The 20778-nt window shown below is 40.7% G+C and overlaps 1 protein-coding gene across 2 annotated transcripts in view; it reads right to left on the bottom strand.

The window, feature by feature from the left end:
- The window catches only part of ENPP6 (ectonucleotide pyrophosphatase/phosphodiesterase 6), a 105390-nt gene that overhangs the window by 30790 nt on the left and 53822 nt on the right, over positions 1–20778 (bottom strand). For both annotated transcript variants that reach the window (XM_004428734.3, XM_087418339.1), the window contains exon 3: positions 6665–6776. In XM_004428734.3, coding sequence (XP_004428791.2) covers positions 6665–6776 — 112 coding nt within the window. The remainder of the gene's footprint in view (positions 1–6664; positions 6777–20778) is intronic.

Raw genomic sequence — 20778 nt, forward strand, 5'->3', positions numbered from 1 at the left:
TGACTCCAACATCCTGGACACAACCACGGAATACTCTGAAAGGTCTCAACAGCCCACACCAATGGGAAAACGTTCTGCTTGACCTAACTGACCTTTTGGAAACGGTTCTTATTCTTATAAGAATCCCATCAACCCCAAGAAAGCTGGGTATGAGACAAGGCACAGGCAGCACAGGGAAACTGAGTCACTTCCATTTCTCAATGCAGAGGGCTCTATGTCTGTGGTTTGGATGTGCCTCCAAATTCTAGAACTACAGTGAAAAGCATCCCTATAGAAAAGCATTTACAGGGCCGGCCCTGTGGCTTAGCGGTTAAGTGCACACACTCCGCTGCTGGCGGCCCGGGTTCGGATCCCGGGCGCGCACCGACGCACCGCTTCTCCGGCCATGCTGAGGCCGCGTCCCACATACAGCAACTAGAAGGATGTGCAGCTCTGACATACAACTATCTACCGGGGCTTTGGGGGAAAAAATAAATAAATAAAATTAAAAAAAGAAAAGCATTTACAAACTTGGCAGAGGAGGAAATACGCCAAAAAGGATTCCAGGAGTTACTCAAAGCCTCACAGACCTCTGAGACGTGGCGAGGACTGGCAATGTGCATCTTCCACCTCCAAGGTCAGCACACTTTGCTCTACCACCCTGCACTTCTGAACGTCCACATCTACTCCATTCACCACGGGGCAGCGAGTTCCAGAGAATGTTCTGCCTGGCGTCTTCCTTGCCGAGAGGGCACATCCTTTAACGATGCTATGATGATCTACTGAGTTCCCTGGGGTGTGCTCCATTAATGGTTCTGAGGACACACTGGTTTTGAGTTAAGTGAAATTGCTAGTCAAGTCTTCTCTTCTCTTTTTAGAACAACACAAACTGGCCCTTCCTTAACAAATACCATCACCACCCTCCTCTACAATGGGGCTTGGGTTAGGTTATTATTTAGAGGTTTCTCATCCTTGCAGGACATTTGGTCCTGTCCAAAATGTTCGTGGAGACATTAGGTCCACACCAAAAGGCCCTTGATATTTGGTCTATTTGGTCCTGTCCAAAATGGCCATGGAGACATTGGGTCTATGCCAAAAGGTCCTTGATATTTGGTCCTGTCCAAAACCATGAGCATATTTGGTCCATGTCAAGTGGTTTTGGACAGGACCAAATATCAAGGACCTTTGGCATAGACCCAATGTCTCCATGGCCATTTTGGACAGGACCAAATGTCCAGGACCTTTTGGCATGGACCAAATGTCTTATGGATCAAATGTCTTACGGACATTTTGGACAGGACCAAATGTCTGCTAATCTTTCTCACAAATGATATTGTCATTATTCATACTTGCTAATGTGTGAATGACTGATCTAAACTCCCTCTGCATCTGTAGACAGCAGAGAACTAAAAGTCACTTTAGGTCTCACAAGTATGTGGGTGGTATGTAAAAGTTCTTACTAGGTAATGGCATTTTCATACATATCCCTAAACTTTTTTGAAGCCCATCTTCATTACACCGATGGCACTTCCTCCACCACTATGTAGAACATAATGGAACCTTCCATCAAATAGTTCCCTCAGATAAGCTCAGCAGTTAGCTGCTTTGTGTACTTGCATCTGTAGCATCCAGATGTGCTGAGTTATCCTGTGTTTAGGTGTGCATGCTTCCAGGGTGGGGCTTGGATGTGGGGAAATTTCACAACCAAGGTTTACTTTTGCATTCAAATTCAATGAAATGTTTTTAGGTCCCTACATTTTAGATATCTCCCCTTCATACAGCAGCCACTGGGCTGGTTTCTTTAAGGCTATTTACTAGATTCACAAATCTCCATGTGATCAGAAAGCCACTAAGTCTCAGATTTACCTGATGGCGTTGTGTCAGGAAGCTGTCAACCCCAGATGCCAGGAACACTGGATTTAGGATGCTTGTGATTCAGGGGTTTATACACATGCCTTTTGTGAAAGACTTCTATGTTGGAGTTTCATTGATTCATTAGGGACCTAAGTCTTCAAGGGCTGAGAGCTCTTGCCTGTTTGGAGTTGAGCTGACAAATTCTTGGTTGCCAGCTGTTTTCCACATGGATCTGGTCTCCATCACAGGTCAGCTCATTTATAACAGTGTGGTTGGGTGAGGAGCGATGGGTGGAAATGCCTGCAGATCTGTTATTGGCCATTTATAGCTTTAAGGTCCAGGAACCATGCCAGAAGGACATGTGGCCATCAGCCCAGTTACCTGAGAGCTAAAAGGGGCCCCTAGCTCTGGGGTTTCAGGGACACCCAGGTCTCCCATCACCTTAGGATTCTGTCCAGATTTCTTTTCAGTGCAAAAAGTTCATAATGTCACATCTATTTTCCTTACTGAAGGGGGTTGGAAAGAGAGAAGAAGTAAGGAGACAGAAACGGAGGCAATTTAAAGGAATGGTTGAAGTTATTGACTGTTAAGAAAAGCGATCCAAAACTTAGAAATAAGGCCAAAAAAATAACTGCCTATCCCTTCAGTGTCATAGTGGAGCAGTATCTAAGAAACTTACTTACGGGTCACCAGACTTAATGCGGGGTTAGAGCCCAGACTCTAAACTTGGCTGTTAACCCGTAGGAAACTGATAGGATGAAAATTATTTCTGTCTGATAGAGAAAGCAGTCCTGAAGATTATGGTTTGATTATCCTCTAAGTTATTAAGCATTTCTGTGTCTAACAATAATTGTACCCCCTCATTTTCCATTGTGCTTTTTCTTCATGTGTGTGTGTTTCTCATATTCTCCTTTTAACCAGCCTTGTCATCTCCTGATTCCCTCAGTAATAAATTAATTTGAACTTTGGCATAATTCTCTTATATGTATGTACTGAGTACATGACAAAGTTTTAATTTTGAAAATTATACTTTGAAAGGGCATTGGAACTAGACATATCTGGGTTCAAATTCTGGCTCCTCTTCTTATTAACCTGGAGGTCTCAGATGAACGGCAAAAATATCTCTAAGCCTCAATTCCTCCATCTGAAACACCTCCTCAAAGGGCTATACTGGGTATTAAATGAACTGATGTTTGTCAAGTGCTTCACACTCAGTAAAAGAGAGGCAAAGGGAAAGAAACGCCTCCCATTTCTCTTTTCCTTCCAGATACCCCTAGATGGCTCTTCCCTGCGTCGAGTGGGGAGGAGAACCCAGTCTCTGCCGAGCCTGCATTCTTGCCCCTTCTTCCTCAGAGTCACAGGCAGGAGGGACAAAGGCCAGGACATTTGAGCCGGCTGCCTCGTGGCCTTTGGAAAGAACCGTCTGTGTCATCCATCCACTCCTTTATTAGCACCAGCAGCCACTGAGGTTGTGGGATCCTGGAGGAAGTCCTTTGGAGCTTGACAAAGGACAGCAGCTGTGTCCACTGTTCCAGTGGCCCAGGTGTTACTTGACCAACCCTTTTGAGGGGCTGCATCAGTCAGTCTGCCGGGACCAACTTGGAAGCAGCTGCCTGGCCTCCTCCAGGCAGCCAGGGCTGCAAAGTGGGTGGATGGCAACAAAGCCTTTGACACAATGCTAGCTGATGGGCATTGAGAACATCAACTCTCTTCCCCTTCTTTCCTCTGCGCTAGAAGGTGTCTAAGTGCAAAGGTAACATCTACCAAGGGTATGACTTGGGTCAATACAGCTTTATGAGCTCTGGAGGCGATGCCCACATCACACATGGAGGCTGGACCAGTCCTTCCTACAAAGACGTACAGCTTCTGGGCTGACCTAGACCCTTTGCTGAAATGCTGTCCCTGGCTAGGACTCCACGTTCAAGACCTTAACTGCCTGTCCTGTCTTCTGTCAAAGCCTATCTATCCTGTGTCCATTCTCTCTGCTTCTCCAACTAACAGCAGAGTGGACAAAGGGCCTCTGTAAGCAGTCCTGGCTTGGAGAAATGTATGCGTGTGTATTTGCACACTTGTGTGTGAGAACTCTAAGTGCTCTTCAAATTATAGCTAGGAATTTGAGATAGAGCTGAATAGAAACCCAGAGATGAGCTACGGAGCTCTAAATGTGCTCCTCTGTTCAGGGCTATCTGATGGAAAGATAAATAATGATACATCTCTACCTAAACACACACATCAAGAAAATTCATGATTCCTTTGAGTCACATTCTTGCATGAACAAGCTGCTACCTGTAAAGTGGTCTTGATTATTCCAGACTGTTCTAGACTAAGCAAATGTTGGCCCGCAAATGTCAATCCTTTATTCTACTTTGCAGGAAGGTAATGAGACATGTTCTAATAAGACATAATACGTAGGCTGTTGAAAGAGGTGTCTCCTTTTTCTTTGGAGGAGAGCCTAAATCATCTTACTGCCTTCCACAGGCAGTAAGTATCATCTGGCTAATTGTTTTTTTTTTGTTTTATCTCTCTCTCTCATTTCAAGCACTCAGAGACGGTGGGTCTCCATCTTTCCACCCACTATTCAAAGGGGCTGTTTCTGGCTGCCTTGTTAATTTGGCAGTATAACGACCTGACAAGACAATGGCCCTGGCCTGGTTCCATCCTGCCCAGGCGTTCACTGTCTAACTGCAGAGGCATCATTCACAGGTAGACTGTGAATGCATCCACTGGAGTTCGAGGTCATCTACACAGACCACTGTGTGAATGGTGCTGAGGTGGGCAATGTGCTAGTGCCAGGACACACCACGTGGAGGCCTAGGCTGGGGCCACTTTTATGGGCCTCCAGTTCTTTGTAGACTTTTCTCTCTAGGGGAGTCCAATGCCTTTGTTTAACACACACATGTGCACACACACACACACACACAACCACCACCACCAACATCACCAACACCATCCTCCCCCTTTTTAAACGCTGTGCTTCAAGGCAAAGATGGGATTCCCCAGTGTTCCACAGCTTTGCCATGTTGCTTAAAAAGGAAAAAAGAAAAACTTTAGAAATAGAGAAACAAAAACAGAAACTTCTCTAGGAAACAGAGCCCGGCACTTATTCCTCCAGCATTCTGGTGTGCCTCAGGACCAGCAAGTCTGCTTGGATTGGCCAGCTTGCAGGCCAGTGCTGACACGGGATTCTCACGGCTGTGCGCTCTGTGCTTCTCTATGAACACAGCGAGAGACCGTTCAGCTGTCCAGGCAAGACGAATGCAAAAAAGATTACCCCACCAGAGTGTTGGATTCTTTGGAGGTATTTGTATGACAACTATGTTGCAAGTTTTCACATTTGGCACGGCAATAGGCGGTAGGGATGGCTAGCATTTTCGATATGTTGGAAACAGCATTGTTCCAAATGACATAGAGCTGTTCCAAAGTTCGAGCTTTGCTCATCTGCTGTGCATGCTGTGCTATTCTGTTTTGCTTGCACAAACCAGACTGCAACAAAATATTCCAGTTCATCCTGTGTGTGGTTTTCCAGCACTTGTGGGCAAGATAAAGAAAGCAAAGTAGGTAGGAGACGTAACACATGAGTTACAAACCACGTGTTGAAGAATATTTATTTAAAGGTTATTTCCTCCAGACCTTGCCCCTGCCTTTTCCGCCTCCCCTCAAAAACCTAAACTTTTAAATTTGTTACTTCTCAATTTTTAAGCATTTTAAGCCTATTTTCTCTCCAACTTTTCAATCAGAATCTGAATCTTCATGTGCCCCAAAGACCCTCTTGATAGGTTTTCATGGAAGTGGAATCCTTCTAAGAAGCAGTAAGGCAGGAGTATTGTCTTCTCCTTTTGCAGCTCTGTGGGGGGTGACTGCTGCTCCCTGGGATGGCTGGGGTGGAGGTGATAAGAATGAGATTCATAATTGGTCAAGTCTATATCTGAAGCAATCTTAGTTACAGGTCACCCACATCATGTGGTTAGTGCTAGTGATTATACCACGCCTGTGGTATTCCGGCTCTCAGGGTCTGCCAGCTTGAAACCAGGCTTTCTCTCGGGAGGATGAAGGTCCTTCACCAGCCTCCACACTGATTACTGTGTGTCTTCTGCCTGGATCCCACCCAGGAGACCCACTCAGCATCCAAGGTGACCCCACGCCCAGCCCCGGAAATGTGAGAGCCTGAACATCATCCTTGCTGATTTCTACTGCAGACCCCCACCTGTTCTCCCATCTTGACTTCCACTTCCAGTGATTTCTGAGACCGACTTGAGGCTTTGTCTTGACCTGTGTTCTTGATCAGTCTCCCTGACACACTCCTGTGTGCTACTCATGACAGCAGTACTGATTACTGCATTTTTCATACTGTCTATCACAGTTCCATGTGAAAGAAATAAAAAAAGTTCTATGTTTTAATATGCTAATGTGCTTTGTGTATTTCCAAGAAAAGGGTAGAGCAGGCAATTTTTCCAAACTAATTCCACCACAGATCCTCCCTTTTTGCCAAATACTTATTAACATCTTCTGTGATACAAGCATTCACTTTATCATGATTAGAGAAATGCTGACATTCATATTGCTTCTCCATTGTCCATCAACATAAAGAAGAAAGTCTCAAACCTCGGGGGACCTTCTTGTTCTCAATTCAACATTTCCAAAGTGTGTCCCTGCCTGAAATTACTTGCTCACAATTATTCTCTGCTAGCAGTCAATCACCATGCGAGAGGCTCACCACCTCTCTGAGACATTATTTCACCTACACCAAGCCTTCTTAATCCACTTTAGCACTCATTATTGGTCCTAGAAACAAGGAAGAACAATGGTATGGCTAAGAATTTGGGACACTTACTTGAAGGAGTCAAGGGCATCGCTGACTGCATTGGCAAAATTGATATCCGTTGGCACGTTTTTATATTCTAGGCAGTAAGTAGGTCTGACACCAAGAATCTCAACCTCACAGCCTAAGAAGGAAAAAGATGGTAAATGTTACTTTCCTCAATAGTCGAGGTAGAGCTATGAGCCTATTCCAGGAAGCAAGCATCATTAGTCAAAATTAAATTTTTGTTCCTTTTCATGAAATAAAAAGATTTATTGTTGATAGGTGGTGTATTTAACTATAATTTTGTTTAATTGCAACAGAGGTTTTCAAATGTCGTTCCTATGCAACATTGGTGTCCCATGACAGGGACTAGCAAAAAATGGTCAATGGTTGTCTTTTCCAATTTGAAACAACAACAAAATAGTTAATTAGTACACAGAAATGTCTCAATTAAAACTTTTTTCCTATAGATTTTTGTAATTGCTAAGTCTTCTAGTGTATCTTTGGCTACTCTAGAATCAAGTATTAGGCAGTATCTGATCAATCTGGGAATAATATAATAAATATTTCATTAGTCTCACTGGACTTAGAGGTATTGCACTGATTAGCAAGCCTAAAAATCACTGAGTTAAAGCAAGGGTTCTAAGCCAGGACCTTGACTCTCCCAAAATGAAGTAAAATGATGAAAGGCATTCAGATGTCAGGAACTCCTACGGCTTCAGCTTTTCTGCCCCAGACCCCTGGGCAAGTAGAAGTAGTTGCCCTGAGGAAGACACACAACCTTACTATCAGAATACAGGGCAGGAGAGGGATGAGCCAGTCTCAGTTGAAGTTAGTTGAGTATATTTATTGGGCAACTACTATGAATGAGTCACTATGTTCAGACATAGTGGAGACAAAAATGTGCCAGCCAAGGTCTGCATCCTGGAGCATCCCAGAGTTGAGTCTAGTGGGAGGAGTCATATGTGAAAACAGTGTAATATGTGAAGCCTAAAGTGAGGTGCACATTTACTGGGTGGTGTGGGAACTCAGATGAGGGGCATTTAATTCAGATATTATCTCCTCCTGGGAGCCTTCTTCAAATCCCCAGGTTGGGCTCAGTCTTATAGACTGCATTTAGCCAATGAGTCAGGGGATGGAGGTGGGGAAGAAAGGGACGTCCCAAGCAAAGAAAGCAGCAGAAGCAAAAGTTCAGAGACGAGAAACAATAAGGTGTGTGTGTAGAACTGTCAGACAAGGAGTGTCAGGAGACCAGATGGCCAGCTTTCCTGTAGCCCAGGGACAATGATTTCCAAGGTGGAAGTGAGTAAAAGTGGGACAAGTTGGGAGTGTGGGGAGGAAGGAGTGTTTCTGTCAGGAAACACATTAACCTCACTCCTGGATACATCTGCTACTTGGTTACAGCTGATTTACAAGAAGGTGGGGCAGCCTCCAGGAAGAATTCCTTCAACTGGCATATCATAGCAGGACCTTAGCACTCATGGGAGACTCTGTCTCTCTCTGCCTGATGTCTCAAGTTCAGCGAGAGCAAGGGCTGTCTAGGACAACAGAGAGAGACCTAGAAGGTGGGCAGCTGCCTTTCCAAGTCTTGTTTATTGAGTGGGATGAATAGGCCGGATGACCCAAGAGAAAATCCTACCCGTGGGTTCTTGGAAAATATTCATTATCATAAGAAATGCCAGTGGGATTTTGACTGTAGCACTTTAGATACCTGTGTTTTATCTGTTAAGGGTTATTTGTGAAGGTTTATTGTTCTCTCAAAGCTGTTTATTCAACAACATATGAAGGGTGTGCTTTGTATCCACTCTGTGTTCAGTGTCAGCAACCCAAAAGCAAATAAGACAGCACCGATCCTTCAAAACTTTTAACAACCTTATATAACGTCGCCAGGTGTCTACTTCTGGCACATCTAACACATGGGTATGTGAGTTTTTTTTTTTTTTTAAAGGCCTGTTTAAACTTTAGAGAGAGGATTTATTTATTTATTTATTATTTTGTGTGTGTGTGTGAGGAAGATCAGCCCTGAGCTAACATCCGTGCTAATCCTCCTCATTTTGCTGAGGAAGACCGGCTCTGAGCTAACATCTATTGCCAATCGTCCTTCTCCTTTTTTTTTCCCCCAAAGTCCCAGTAGATAGTTGTATGTCATAGTTGCACATCCTTCTAGTTGCTGTATGTGGGACGCGGCCTCAGCGTGGCCAGAGAAGTGATGCGTTGGTGTGCACCCGGGATCTGAACCCGGGCCACCAGTAGCGCAGCGCTAGCACTTAACCGCTGAGCCACGGGGCCGGCCCTATGTGAGTTTTAAAGTACTGGAATTTTGACCATGGTTTTGCAGATAAAAGAAACTGCACACTTTTTTTGTGTTTGCACATTAATATCAAACCATAAGTGTTTTTTGTATAATAAACAATAATTATGTTTGTTAATATTACCAATCATATGTTCTCCTAAATATTTATTGGATTAAAATGAGTCTGGACTTAACGCTGGCATAGTAATATAGTTTACCTGAGAAATTTTCCCTTGCCTTAGGTTAAAGTAGGATGTAACTGATTTTTTATGGATTAATTATAGGTAAAATTCTATAATAAAGGTAGAGACAATATGTGGCAAAGTAGATCTGTTGTTACACTGTTGTGTAATTTTTTATTTTCAAAAATTACAGTGAATTTTAACTTAATCAAGAACCACGGTAGCATCCTACCAAAGGCCTACCAAAGGTAGGACAGGAGAATTGAGAGAAATTCCCCCAAAGTACACAGATCCTTCACTAAGTGCAAGGCAACAGCTCATCAAAGGCTAGGGACAGAACATCAGAATGGAGAGTGATCTTCCAAATTGCAGAAAGTTGGGGACAATGCTGGAGAGAAAAAGAACTCCCCAGTGATCCCACAAGTTGGCAGCATAAACTTTCTATGAAAAGAATAGAGAGTTCTCCACTGGACAAATTCCAAGACCTGCTAAAGGGATAATCCTTATCTTCCCCCATGACCTTTTGAAGTTAGCAAAGTAAATTTAACTAAAGCTTCAAAAAAAGCCCAGAACCAACTTGACTACAGATTAGATTGACTCAGCCTCCACCCTAGAGGCCTGACATAGGAAAGGGCATGAACTTTTCTGGGGGAAAATAATATGTGTTTTACACTCCATAGTTCTTTTTCACACAATGTCCAGCATATAAAAAAAAATTATAAGATAACGTTAAGAAGCAGTGAAACGTGCACCATAATTAAGAAAAAATAGTCAATAGAAACAGATCCACAGATAACACAAATGTTGGCCAGAAAGGTAAACACAAAAGAATTTCTTTAAAAAATTATTGACTATTTAAAGCAAAATTAATAATAATATACTATGGGGTTTACAACACATGTTTAAACCAAATAGATGACAAGAACATAAAGAGTATATATGTGGACAAATTAAAAACACTAACTTCATTTGTGAAGCAATATAATATTATTTTAAGGTAGAATATGAATAAGTTGAGGATGCGTGTTGGTATGTCTAGAGTAACTATTAGGAAAAAAACAAAATAAAATCTGAAATCAATAGAGAAGATATAATAAAATTCCGAAAGTACTCAATTAATGGAAAAGAGACAGGAAAGGGGCAACAGAGGAATAAAAACAGTTAAGACAAATAAAAAAATAGTACCAAGATGGTAGGCTTTATCCCAACCATATCAATAATTACATCAAATGAAAATGAAGTAAACACTTTATTTAAAAGGCAGAGATCATCAGACAGACTGGATAAAATTTAAGACCCAAATATATGCTGTCTATAAGAGAAATTTTTAAAAAATATAAATACACTCGTTAAAAAGAAAGGGGTTGAAAAAAGGTTATACCATGCAACAATAAGTACAAGCAAGTTGATATGGTTATATATCAAAGTAGATTTCTATAAAATATCAAATGATATTTTGAACCGAGCAACCGGAACTGTTTGTAATTTTCTGGTGGGACAGTAAAATGATATGGCCACTTTGTAAAATTGTTCAACAGTTTCCTATAAAGTCAAATATACATCTACCCTGTGAACCAGCAATTTTACCTCTAGGTATTTACACAAAAGAAATGAAAACATATGTCCACAAAAAGACTTGTTTAAGAGTGTTCATAGTAGCCTTAGTTATAATAGCTCCAAAATGGAAATAATCCAAGTATCCATAAATAGAAGAGTGGAAAAACAATTTTTGAAATATTTATGCTACGAAATACTACTCAACTGTGAAAAAGAATAAACTACTGATACGTGTCACATGAAGAGTGTATCTCAAAAACATTATATTGAACAAAAGACGGCAGACACAAAAGAGTACGTATGGTATGATTCTATTTACGTGAAGCCTGGGAATGTAAAACTAATCTATGACAATAGAAATCAGAAAGCTTTTGCCTCTGGGGATGGGGAGTGGTTGACTGGAAAGAGGAAAGACTATGGAAAAATTCTGTACCTTGATTTGGGTGGTAGTTACACAGGTGAATGCAACTTTGAAAATGCTTTGGGGGAGAGTGCCAAGGAAGGAAGGAAAAGCATTTTCATGTTGTTGGAGGGAAAGGATGGTTGACATATAATGCTTCATTCTAGACATTGATTTAAAAGATTGGAATATACAGAAGAAAGTTGTGTGCGTGACTTCCAAATCACTAAAGGAATAAAAAATAAACATAAAAAATTAATCAAATATCAAAGTACATGAAAAATGGAAAAAAAAAAAAAGAAGAAATATCCATAAAGCACTAATACCAAAAGCATAATAAAAGAGAAAAACAACTAAAATGATGCAGAAAAGTTAGATATAAAAGAACAAACCAAAAACCCCGCCAAAAGAAAACCAAAAAATCCAGTATGTCGGTAGTATTAAAGTAGATTATGGTCTCAAAAGCCTGAAACACTACAAATCCACATTAATAGTTAAGAATGTGTATGACTGTTTATATATTATAAATATACACAACACACACACACAAAGAAGTCTTGAAAATATAAAGTGGAAAATTACAATCTTGGTGGAAGATTTTAATGACAGCTCAATACATAAAAAATAAACAATATATAAGATGTATCTATATAAAGACATTAGAGGATTTGAATGTTAGTACCAATAAGCTGGATTCAATAGGTACTGAAAATTTTATCTTATTATTTTTAGAATGTTCACTATTTTCAAACATAACAGTTGGAAAAACTGATCATATTTTAGTCCACAAAGAAAATCTCAATAGCTTCCAAAAAGCAGAGATTTTATAGGCCACAAAATATATTATCTCACCACAGGTAATAAAATTAGGAATTAATCATAACAGTTAAGTAAAAATAAATCCAATGCCTTAAAAAGGAAAACCTTTATGTAACTTGAAGTAAAAAAGAAATGAAAATGCCACGGACAGGCTAGTTATTAACCACAGTGAAAATTTTATATTTCAAAATTTCATGGGATGCATTTTCTTTTAGATCAGAAGCAAATCAGGAACGTTGCCATCACCACTGTAATTTATTACTGTTATAGAGCTTCTGTTATCAAGGCAATGAATAAGAAATAGAAATAAAAAATGAGTGCTGGAAATCAGGAGGCACACATGAGAGTTCCTCTATGGGGACGTTTTAAAAACTTTGTCTGTTACTCGTGGCAAAATACTCACATTGCTTCATGACATAGAACACAAACACACACACTCACAGTGGAAACAAAAGTTTCACCAAACTATGAGCAGGCCAGCTAATACTTTCCATTCCATTCCACTCCACTCCACTCCATTCCATGTGTGTGCTTTTGTTTTTTAAATACTGATTAGCAACCCATACACTGATTTCACTGTCACATCATGGATCAAGACATGTGTTTGAGAAACACCAATATGAGGCACAAATCTGGGTATGGATTCCTGAATCGCTGTCATCCATTGAGAATAAGCTTGTTAGGCAATATTCATACAATTGTTTTTTGTGTGTGTGTGAGGAAGATCAGCCCTGAGCTAACATCTGATGCCAATCCTCCTCTTTTTGCTGAGGAAGACTGGCCCTGGGCTAACATCCGTGCCCATCTTCCTCTACTTTATATGGGACGCTGCCACAGCATGGCTTGACAAGCGGTGCGTCGGTGTGCTCTCAAGATCCGAACCTGGGAATTCCCGGCCCTGAAAGCGGAGCGTGCGCACCTAACCGCTGTGCCACGGGGCGGACCCCCATACAATTTTTATCGTATATATGCTTTACCTAGCAAACCACTTCAAGGAACATATTCTAAGAAAATAAAGTTGTATATACAAGCATCTTTATTTCAGTGTTATTTATAATATAAAATTAAGAAGCAATTTAAACGTTTGGTGATAGAGGTATGGTGAAATTATGGTACATCCACATAATGAAATCCTACGCAAGCATTAAAATCATTACGTCATTTGTATTTACTGGCATAATATTTTAGATGAAAGAAGGCTAATAAATAGTATTAAAGGATGATTTCATTTTTTTTTTTTTTTTTTGTGAGGAAGTTCAGCCCTGAGCTAATGTCTGCCAATCCTCCTCTATTTGCTGAGGAAGATTGGCCCTGGGCTAACATCCATGCCCGTCTTCCTCCACTTTATATGGGATGCCGCCACAGCATGGCTTGCCAAGCGGTGCGTCGGTGGGTGCCCGGGATCCGGGCCGGCGAACTCCAGGCTGCCGCAGCAGAGCGCGCGCACTTAACCGCTTGTGCCACTGGGCCGGCCCCTGTCTTTGCTCCTCTTAATTCTGCATTTCCATATAAATTTTAGAACCAACTTGTCAATTCACAGACACACACACACAGTTGGAATTTTGATTGAGATTACATTGAATCTATAGATGAAATTTGGGACAATTGATATAACATTAAGGCTTTTAATCCGTAAGTAGAACATATGCTTCCATTTTTTGTTTTTTTAATGTTTATCTAGATAATTTTATATGTAAAGTTCTTGAGCCATTTTTGGTCAGATTTATTCCTACATCTTTTATGTTTTTGATTCTGTTGTAGATGGTATTGGTTTTTAAATTTTATTTTCTATTTTTTTGTTTCTAGTATATATAAATGCAATAATTTTTTGATATATCAAAAGACTTACTAATTCTAAAAGTAAATTCGTTTGGATTTTTGCAGAAACAGGCATCTGTGAATAATGACTTTTTTTTCTTTTCAATTGTTTTATTTTTATTCCTGCCCTCCCTGCCACATCCCCCACTGCACAGGACCTCTGGTACAAGACTGAACAGAAGCCATGGTAGGCGGCATCCTTATCTCACTCCTGAACACATTTCACCACCAACTGGGATGTTTGCTCTAGGTTTTTTGGTATTCTTAATCAGATTAAAGATGTAGTTTACTAGTTACCCAAGTTTTTTCTAATAAATTCTAGTTTAGTTTACTTGGAGTTTTTGTTATGAATGTTGTTGAATTTTATCTAATACATTTTATATATCTACTGAGATGATCAAAATGATTTTTTACCTTTATTTTGCTGCTGTTGTGAATTATATTGATTGATTTTTAAATATTAACCCTATCTTTTGTTCCTGAAATAAACTCAGTTTGGTTGGCATATATTATTCGATTTATGTATTGATAGATTCAGTTTGTAAATATTTTATTTAGAATTTTTATATCTATGCTCATGAAAAAGGCTGTCCTGTAATTTGATGTTCCTTTAATATCCTTGACTTTCCTTTAATACCCTTGCCACATTTTAGTATCCGGCTTATGCTGACTTCATTATGGAAGTGATTTATCTTTACACACTCTGTGAAAGAATTTGTGTAAGATTGGTGTTACTTTCTCCTTTAAATGTTTGAAAACTTCACTAGTGGAGGCATCCAATACTGAGGAATTCTGTTAAGGAAGGTTTTTAAAGATTTATTTTAAAAATAGATATAGACGCATTCCAATTTTCTGTTTCTTTTTGTCAGTTTTGGTAATTTTTCCCCAGAAATTTGCCCATTTCATCTACATTTTCAAACACATTGGTATAAAATTTTTCATAATACTATTTTACTGACTTCTTAATGTCCATAGGTTCTATGTTGATGCCCTCTTGTGCATTTTATTATTGGTTATTTGTGTCTTCTCTGTTTATTTCTTGATAAGCCTTGTCAAGGTTTCATCCATTTTATTAGCTTTTTTCTAAGAACAAATGTGGCTTTTTCAATTCTCTCTTATATGTTTGGCTTCTATTTCATCCATTTCTGTTCTTATTTTTATTATTTCCTTTTTTCTATTTTGGTGCAATTTAATTTGCTTTGAGATTTGTTTTTTGAATAAAATTATTTTAATAAAATTAAAATAATAAAAATATAATATTTATTTAATAAAATTATTACTATTATTCATTTACTTTTACCCTCATATTTACCCTTTCTGTGGCTCTTCATTCCTTCCTCCATCTCTGTGCTTCTATCTGTGACCATTTTCCTTCTGCCTGAAGGATTTAGTATTTCCTTTACTCTAAACCTGCTGGCAATAAGTTCAGTTTTCTGTCTCTAGAAAAAGTCATTATTTTGCCTTTGTTTTTGCAGAATGTTTTCACTGAATACAGAATTTTGGGGTTGATAATTATTTTCTTTTATCGCTTTGAGGATAACATTCTATTGTCTTTCTGGATTCCAATACTTCTGTTGGAAAGTTAGCTGTCAATCTTATTACTGCTTTGAATAATTTTCTCTGGCTGCTTTTAAGATTTTTTCATTGTCTGTGGGTTTCAGCAGTTCTGAAATTCATGACGTTCTTTCCTGCGTTTCATAGTATTTCTCAAATCTATGATTTGATACCTCTTGTCTGTTTTGAAAAGTTCTCAATCATTATCTCTCAAGTATTATTTGTGTCTCCTTCTCTCTCTCCAATCCTTCTGTGACGTTTTCACCATGTCCCATATGTCTCTTACATTACTTTACGCATTTTTCATCCTTTTGCCTCATCACATTTAAGCTGGATAGCTGTCTTCAGTTCTAGAATTCACTTTTTTAAAAAGATTCTAGTTTATTAGTGCAAGTCTCCATTTCTCATTTAGTTCTTTTATCATAGCTCTCTTAAAGTCCATGTCTAATATCCGGATCATCAATGGGTTTGAGTCTATTTTTTTTTTTCTCTTGATTTTTCAGTTAAGACTTGTCTGTTTATTTCTCTTGATTTTTCAGTCAGGGCTTGTTTTTCCTATATTCTGGTTATTTTTTATAATTGAATACTGCATATCATATATAGAAAATTGTAGCTATCATTTGACACTCCATATGTTGTTCTCCTCTTCTAGAGAGCATATGCTTTTGCTTATGATGGGCACCCAGTCTATGGGCAGACCATCTTAACCCAGAGTGGATCTAGTCAGGGATTAAGATGATTCAAAGCTCAGCTTTGTCTTTATGAAGGCTTTAGTCCTCAAGAAGGTTTCACCTTGTATCTATTTCTTGGTCATTCTAACTCCTAGGGTGTTAGCCTTTATTCTTCCCAACTGAAGATCTGGGGTGTTTAATAGATCTCTTTCCCTTGGTGGGACATGAACTCCAATTTTTGTAATTTCCCTATCCTGTGGTTTTGTCAAAAGCTCAGTTCAGTTTCTTAGCCTCTCAACTACTGTTTTTGAGATCAGTATATGAATGGAGGGGAGACATGGACCCAGTGGCAGACACAGCTCATTCTCTAGGTCTTGGTGTGTCTCTGAGCCATCACACACGTGAACACATACACACAGTCCAGCAGCTTTTCTAGTTGTTGCTGAAGAGAAGAGTTGTTTCAAAACAACTTAGCTTGTCCTTGTACCAAGTGGAATGCCAAATTTCAATAAATAATTTTTAAACATAAAAAATTACATTTTATTAGAAATGCATCTCATAATGAAAGGAATAAGGAGGCTCTTAAATATCAGTTCATATATCGATGGATGAATACGACTGATCTCAGAATGAGACAAATTCAGAATCCTTTCTATTTTTATTTGTTAAATCTAAGTGCTGAGAAAGTTGTTCACATAAATAAGTAGATGGAAATAGAAGTAGTTTTGTTGTACCAATGTCATTTAATTCTTTGAACGGCTTCTTTGAATGCCAACATTCACAAAGCGATCTATCATCATAAATTTTTAACTAATGTTTCAGCTGACAACTCAATTAAGTTCTTCTTAAATAATTTAAAAGCCAGCATTGGAAACTACTTGATTTTTTAAAAAGTTTTATTATTTTGTCACTAGACGCATTCCCTTTCTCGACACCTATACCAGTATGTTGAACTGTTCCTTTGATTGATCCCTAGAGTCTTTACATACTGGGGCAATGCACCTCAGTAAGGCTCTTGATGGCTGAGGGGTATTCCTTTCTTATGTAAAGTAGGAGAAGGGTATGTTTTTAGTCAGGACAATTTTTGCAATATATATGAAAGTTGAGATCTTAAAATTGATTCCCTTAAAATTAATCTTGCTCTTGGAAATCTTTGGGAACCCAGTTTGAAGACCCCTGAACTAGGACATGAGGCAGTAGTAGCTCTACTCTAAGGGAACTGTGATGTGCAGAATACAGCTGGGCATAAGGTGGTGTGGGGAGCTGGAGGTAAGATATGGCTGATAGCTGTATAATTCGTTCTCCTCAGGGCTATCCCACAGCTGACGCTCTGTAAGCAGAGCAGACAGGAAAAACCTTCACAGCAGAGCAAACGGGGTATGATCATTTACTGTCCGTTTAGATAATCAGAGAGCCAGATGATGGGGTGAGAAGATCATGTCTCAACCTGTCAGAGATGCCCTGAATGCAAGTCCTGCAGACACGGTTAATTTGAATAGAAGCTACACACCTCCATGTGCCCCTGAGAAGAGATTAGACCAGCATCCAAGTGGACAGAACCTTGGGCAAGTGTAATCCTTCTGCTCAGTCTGTCCAGAACAGATGACAGGTGATATCTCAAAGGCAAAAACATTCACCTTACCTCTAGTCTTAAAATCCAGAATGAATAGATGACTGGCAGAGGAAACAGCCAACAAGAAATGACAACTACAATGCCATGGAATATGGAATTAGGGAAATTGGTCGTTTTAGAGAGAGCAAGGCTAACTGTTCCTGGGTGAATTAGTGTGGGTGCCTTGTTTAGTTTTCTTTAGTCTTTATCTGATGTGCAGCAGACTGGAGGGGGTGTGTTGTATGGATCCCACAAGGTAGTCCTCCAATCTGGAGTCTGTGGGTCCCTTTCTGGAACCCCCACAGACTCAATCTGTGAACGTGAGCGCGTTGCTCAACCTCTTGGGCTGTGCCTCCAGGCCATGTTCATGGCTCATGGGTAGCAGGGACTCTGGTCCACTGCGGTTGTTGCAGGTCACCCCCCTGTGACTGAGGAAAGCAGGGATCTCTGAATCTCTGCCCAGGGATCTGTAGGGAAACAAAGGCAATGTCAGGATCTTGCTCCAGAGTTTCAAAGATCAACCAGGAACTTTGGAGTAAGATTTTGGTTTCATAAACACTTTGAGGGCGTGTTTTGGCTTTACTCCACCTTGTTTCCTCATCGTTCCCAGGGAACTTGGAGGGAATTGCTCTTCATCAGGGTTCATTTGTTTAGGACCTCATCTTATCTCTGTCTAGAGTCCGCCTTCCTGCTGGATAGTCCCACCTCAGGCTGGGTGAGCAGCCTCTCCTACAACCTAACAAATAGATCCTGAGCAGAAAACACAGAGTTAGAGGAAACTTACAGGATAACCAAAGATGACCACCACCAAGCCCAGCCACTTTTGTGCAAAAAAAAAAAAAAAAAAAAACTTTTAAAGGTATTTCTTCTTCAAAACACTCAACTTCCATCCATCAGAAAATCATTTCAATATGCAAGTGTACTTCGGAGAAACTGAGAGTTCTGTTCCAGACCATCACAATAAAGCAAGTCACATGAATTTTTTGGTTTCCCAGTGAATATAAAAGTTATGTTTACACTATACTGTAGTCTATTAAGTGTGCAATAGCATTATGTCTAAAAAAACAATGTGCACACCTTATTTAAAAAATACATTATTGCTAGAAAATGCTAACCATCATCTGAGCCTTCAGTGAGTCGTAATCTTTTTGCTGGTGGAGTGTCTTGCCTTCAATTTGTAAAAACCTCAATACCTTTGAAGTACAATAAAACGAGGTATGCCTGTACCCATTTTGTCACAATAACATTTGACTGCCACTGGCCAAAAAGTTGTCAAAACAAATATGCAAATCTATAACATCTACAACGGGAACGATGCCCCCATGGATATGGCATTCTTGAGCAATTAATAGATTTCACGGCCCTTCACGGCAGCCTTACATCAAACCCCTTTATTTTACAGCTAAGAAGACAAAGGCCTCAGATGGGAGAAGTGATTGTCCCAAGATCTCCCTGCCAGCTGGTAATCAGCATTCCTGGCCCTGGGACTTTTCCACCATGCACACTATTTTCCTGAATGATCCTTGCTTCCTGGCAACCCTCTCCAAGGACCACCAAGTTGAGCCCATAGAAATCACGTTTCTCCAAACTTCCTAGAGCACAGATATCACCTTCCAAGCGCAGCCCCGCTTGCCAACTTTGACACATCTTGTAACAATAACCCCTCTGAGCTGCATTTTACGTGATATGAGGCAGGTGTACAACTGTGGAATACATGTCTCAAGAGAGCTTATTAAAACGGCTAAGCCAATTAACTCTCTTAGCAACATGTAACCTTTCCCAGGAAAATACATCTGAGGCCCAGGAGCTTGTGGGAACAAGCCCTTGGGGGAAAGTGTGGCCTTTGATCTCAGAGATCCTCTCCCCAGGGTCAGCCTGGCACCGGGGTCCAGGAGACCTCTGACGGCGGCTCTCTTCTGATGTAGGGAGAGGGCAGTGGGCTGGCCCAAGCATAGGACACCATTGCAGACTGGCCCTGTGTGCAGGGGCAGAGAGCAAGCCCGGGAGACAAAGGAGATGAGAAGCAACTCATCCATTAGAGCGGGTTACGAAAACGCAATTGATGGATGACTCACTGGGCATAGAAAGTGACTTAATAGGAAACCAAGGTGAGGAGGAAGGTATGCTTCTCTGCTTTATGAAGGCGGTAGTGAAACTACAGCAGGGCAGAAGGAGGCCAAAGGTAGGGTTTTAATCTTTGCCTCTGCTAGTTAGCTTTAGACGGGGAGAAATCTCTGGCCTGGGTTCAGGGACTGCACTCCTCACAAGTGGGACCACGTGAGGACTGAATGACCGCTACTGGATGATGGCCCTGGGTGTCCCCTCATACAAGCTATCATCTTCCGGTCTGAGGCATATGCTTCAAGATCATCTAAATTTTGCGAACGAACGATTGTAGGATTACAGTGACACCATGCTGCCCCGATGGACACCATCTTGACTTCTGCACCACAGGGGATTCCCAACCAAAGCCTCCTTCTCCTAGCAGGTGCTTTCCTGGTATTTGGATCACCTGGGGCTTGTGTACCAGCAGCACAAGACCCTCCCAGACTTGGCTGAAGCTCAGGTACCCGTGCAGGGGAACTTGTGTGGGACCTGAAGTCAGCAAGCCATGGGTGGCAACCCAGCCTCACTTACTTCCTGGCTGTCTGTTCTCTGAACTTCCATTTCCTCATTCAGAAAGTGAGGGTAATAGTAATTTCTTCGGGCTGTTCTGAGGATTACATAGGATTACGTATGTGAAATGCTGAGTTCACTTTAGATGCTCAAACTATCCATTTCTCTTCTTTTCTCTGGCGGGTCTTGGATTCAAATATGCCAGCGCCAACGCAGTGATGCTGGGGGATTTTCTAACCATGATTGGGGCAGGGGAGAGAGAGCAAGGGAAAGAGGATTCCCAGCGGAGTTTAACCAGCAGAGAAAGGAGTGCTGGGCTGGAGGCCCTGCCCCGGGATGGGGAGAGGAGCCAGAGACAGGCACATCAGGTGGAATGCACCAGACTAGCTGCTGTGTCTTTCACTGTGGTCCTCAGTCCTGTCGCACATTAGAATCAACGTGGGAACTTTTAAGAACACTGATGCAGGGGCCCTGACCCCAAGCCAATTAAGTCAGGATCTCTGAGGGTACAGCCTGGGCGCTGGTATTTTATAATGGCCCCAGGTGATTGTTACCTGAACCAGAGTGGAGAGTCACTCCTAAGAAGGGAGAAACAAGGGCAGAGACTTAAAAAGTAAGTTTG

Source organism: Ceratotherium simum, chromosome 28, assembly GCF_057802395.1.
Source record: "Ceratotherium simum simum isolate JZ-2026a chromosome 28, ASM5780239v1, whole genome shotgun sequence".
Lineage (NCBI taxonomy): Eukaryota > Metazoa > Chordata > Mammalia > Perissodactyla > Rhinocerotidae > Ceratotherium > Ceratotherium simum.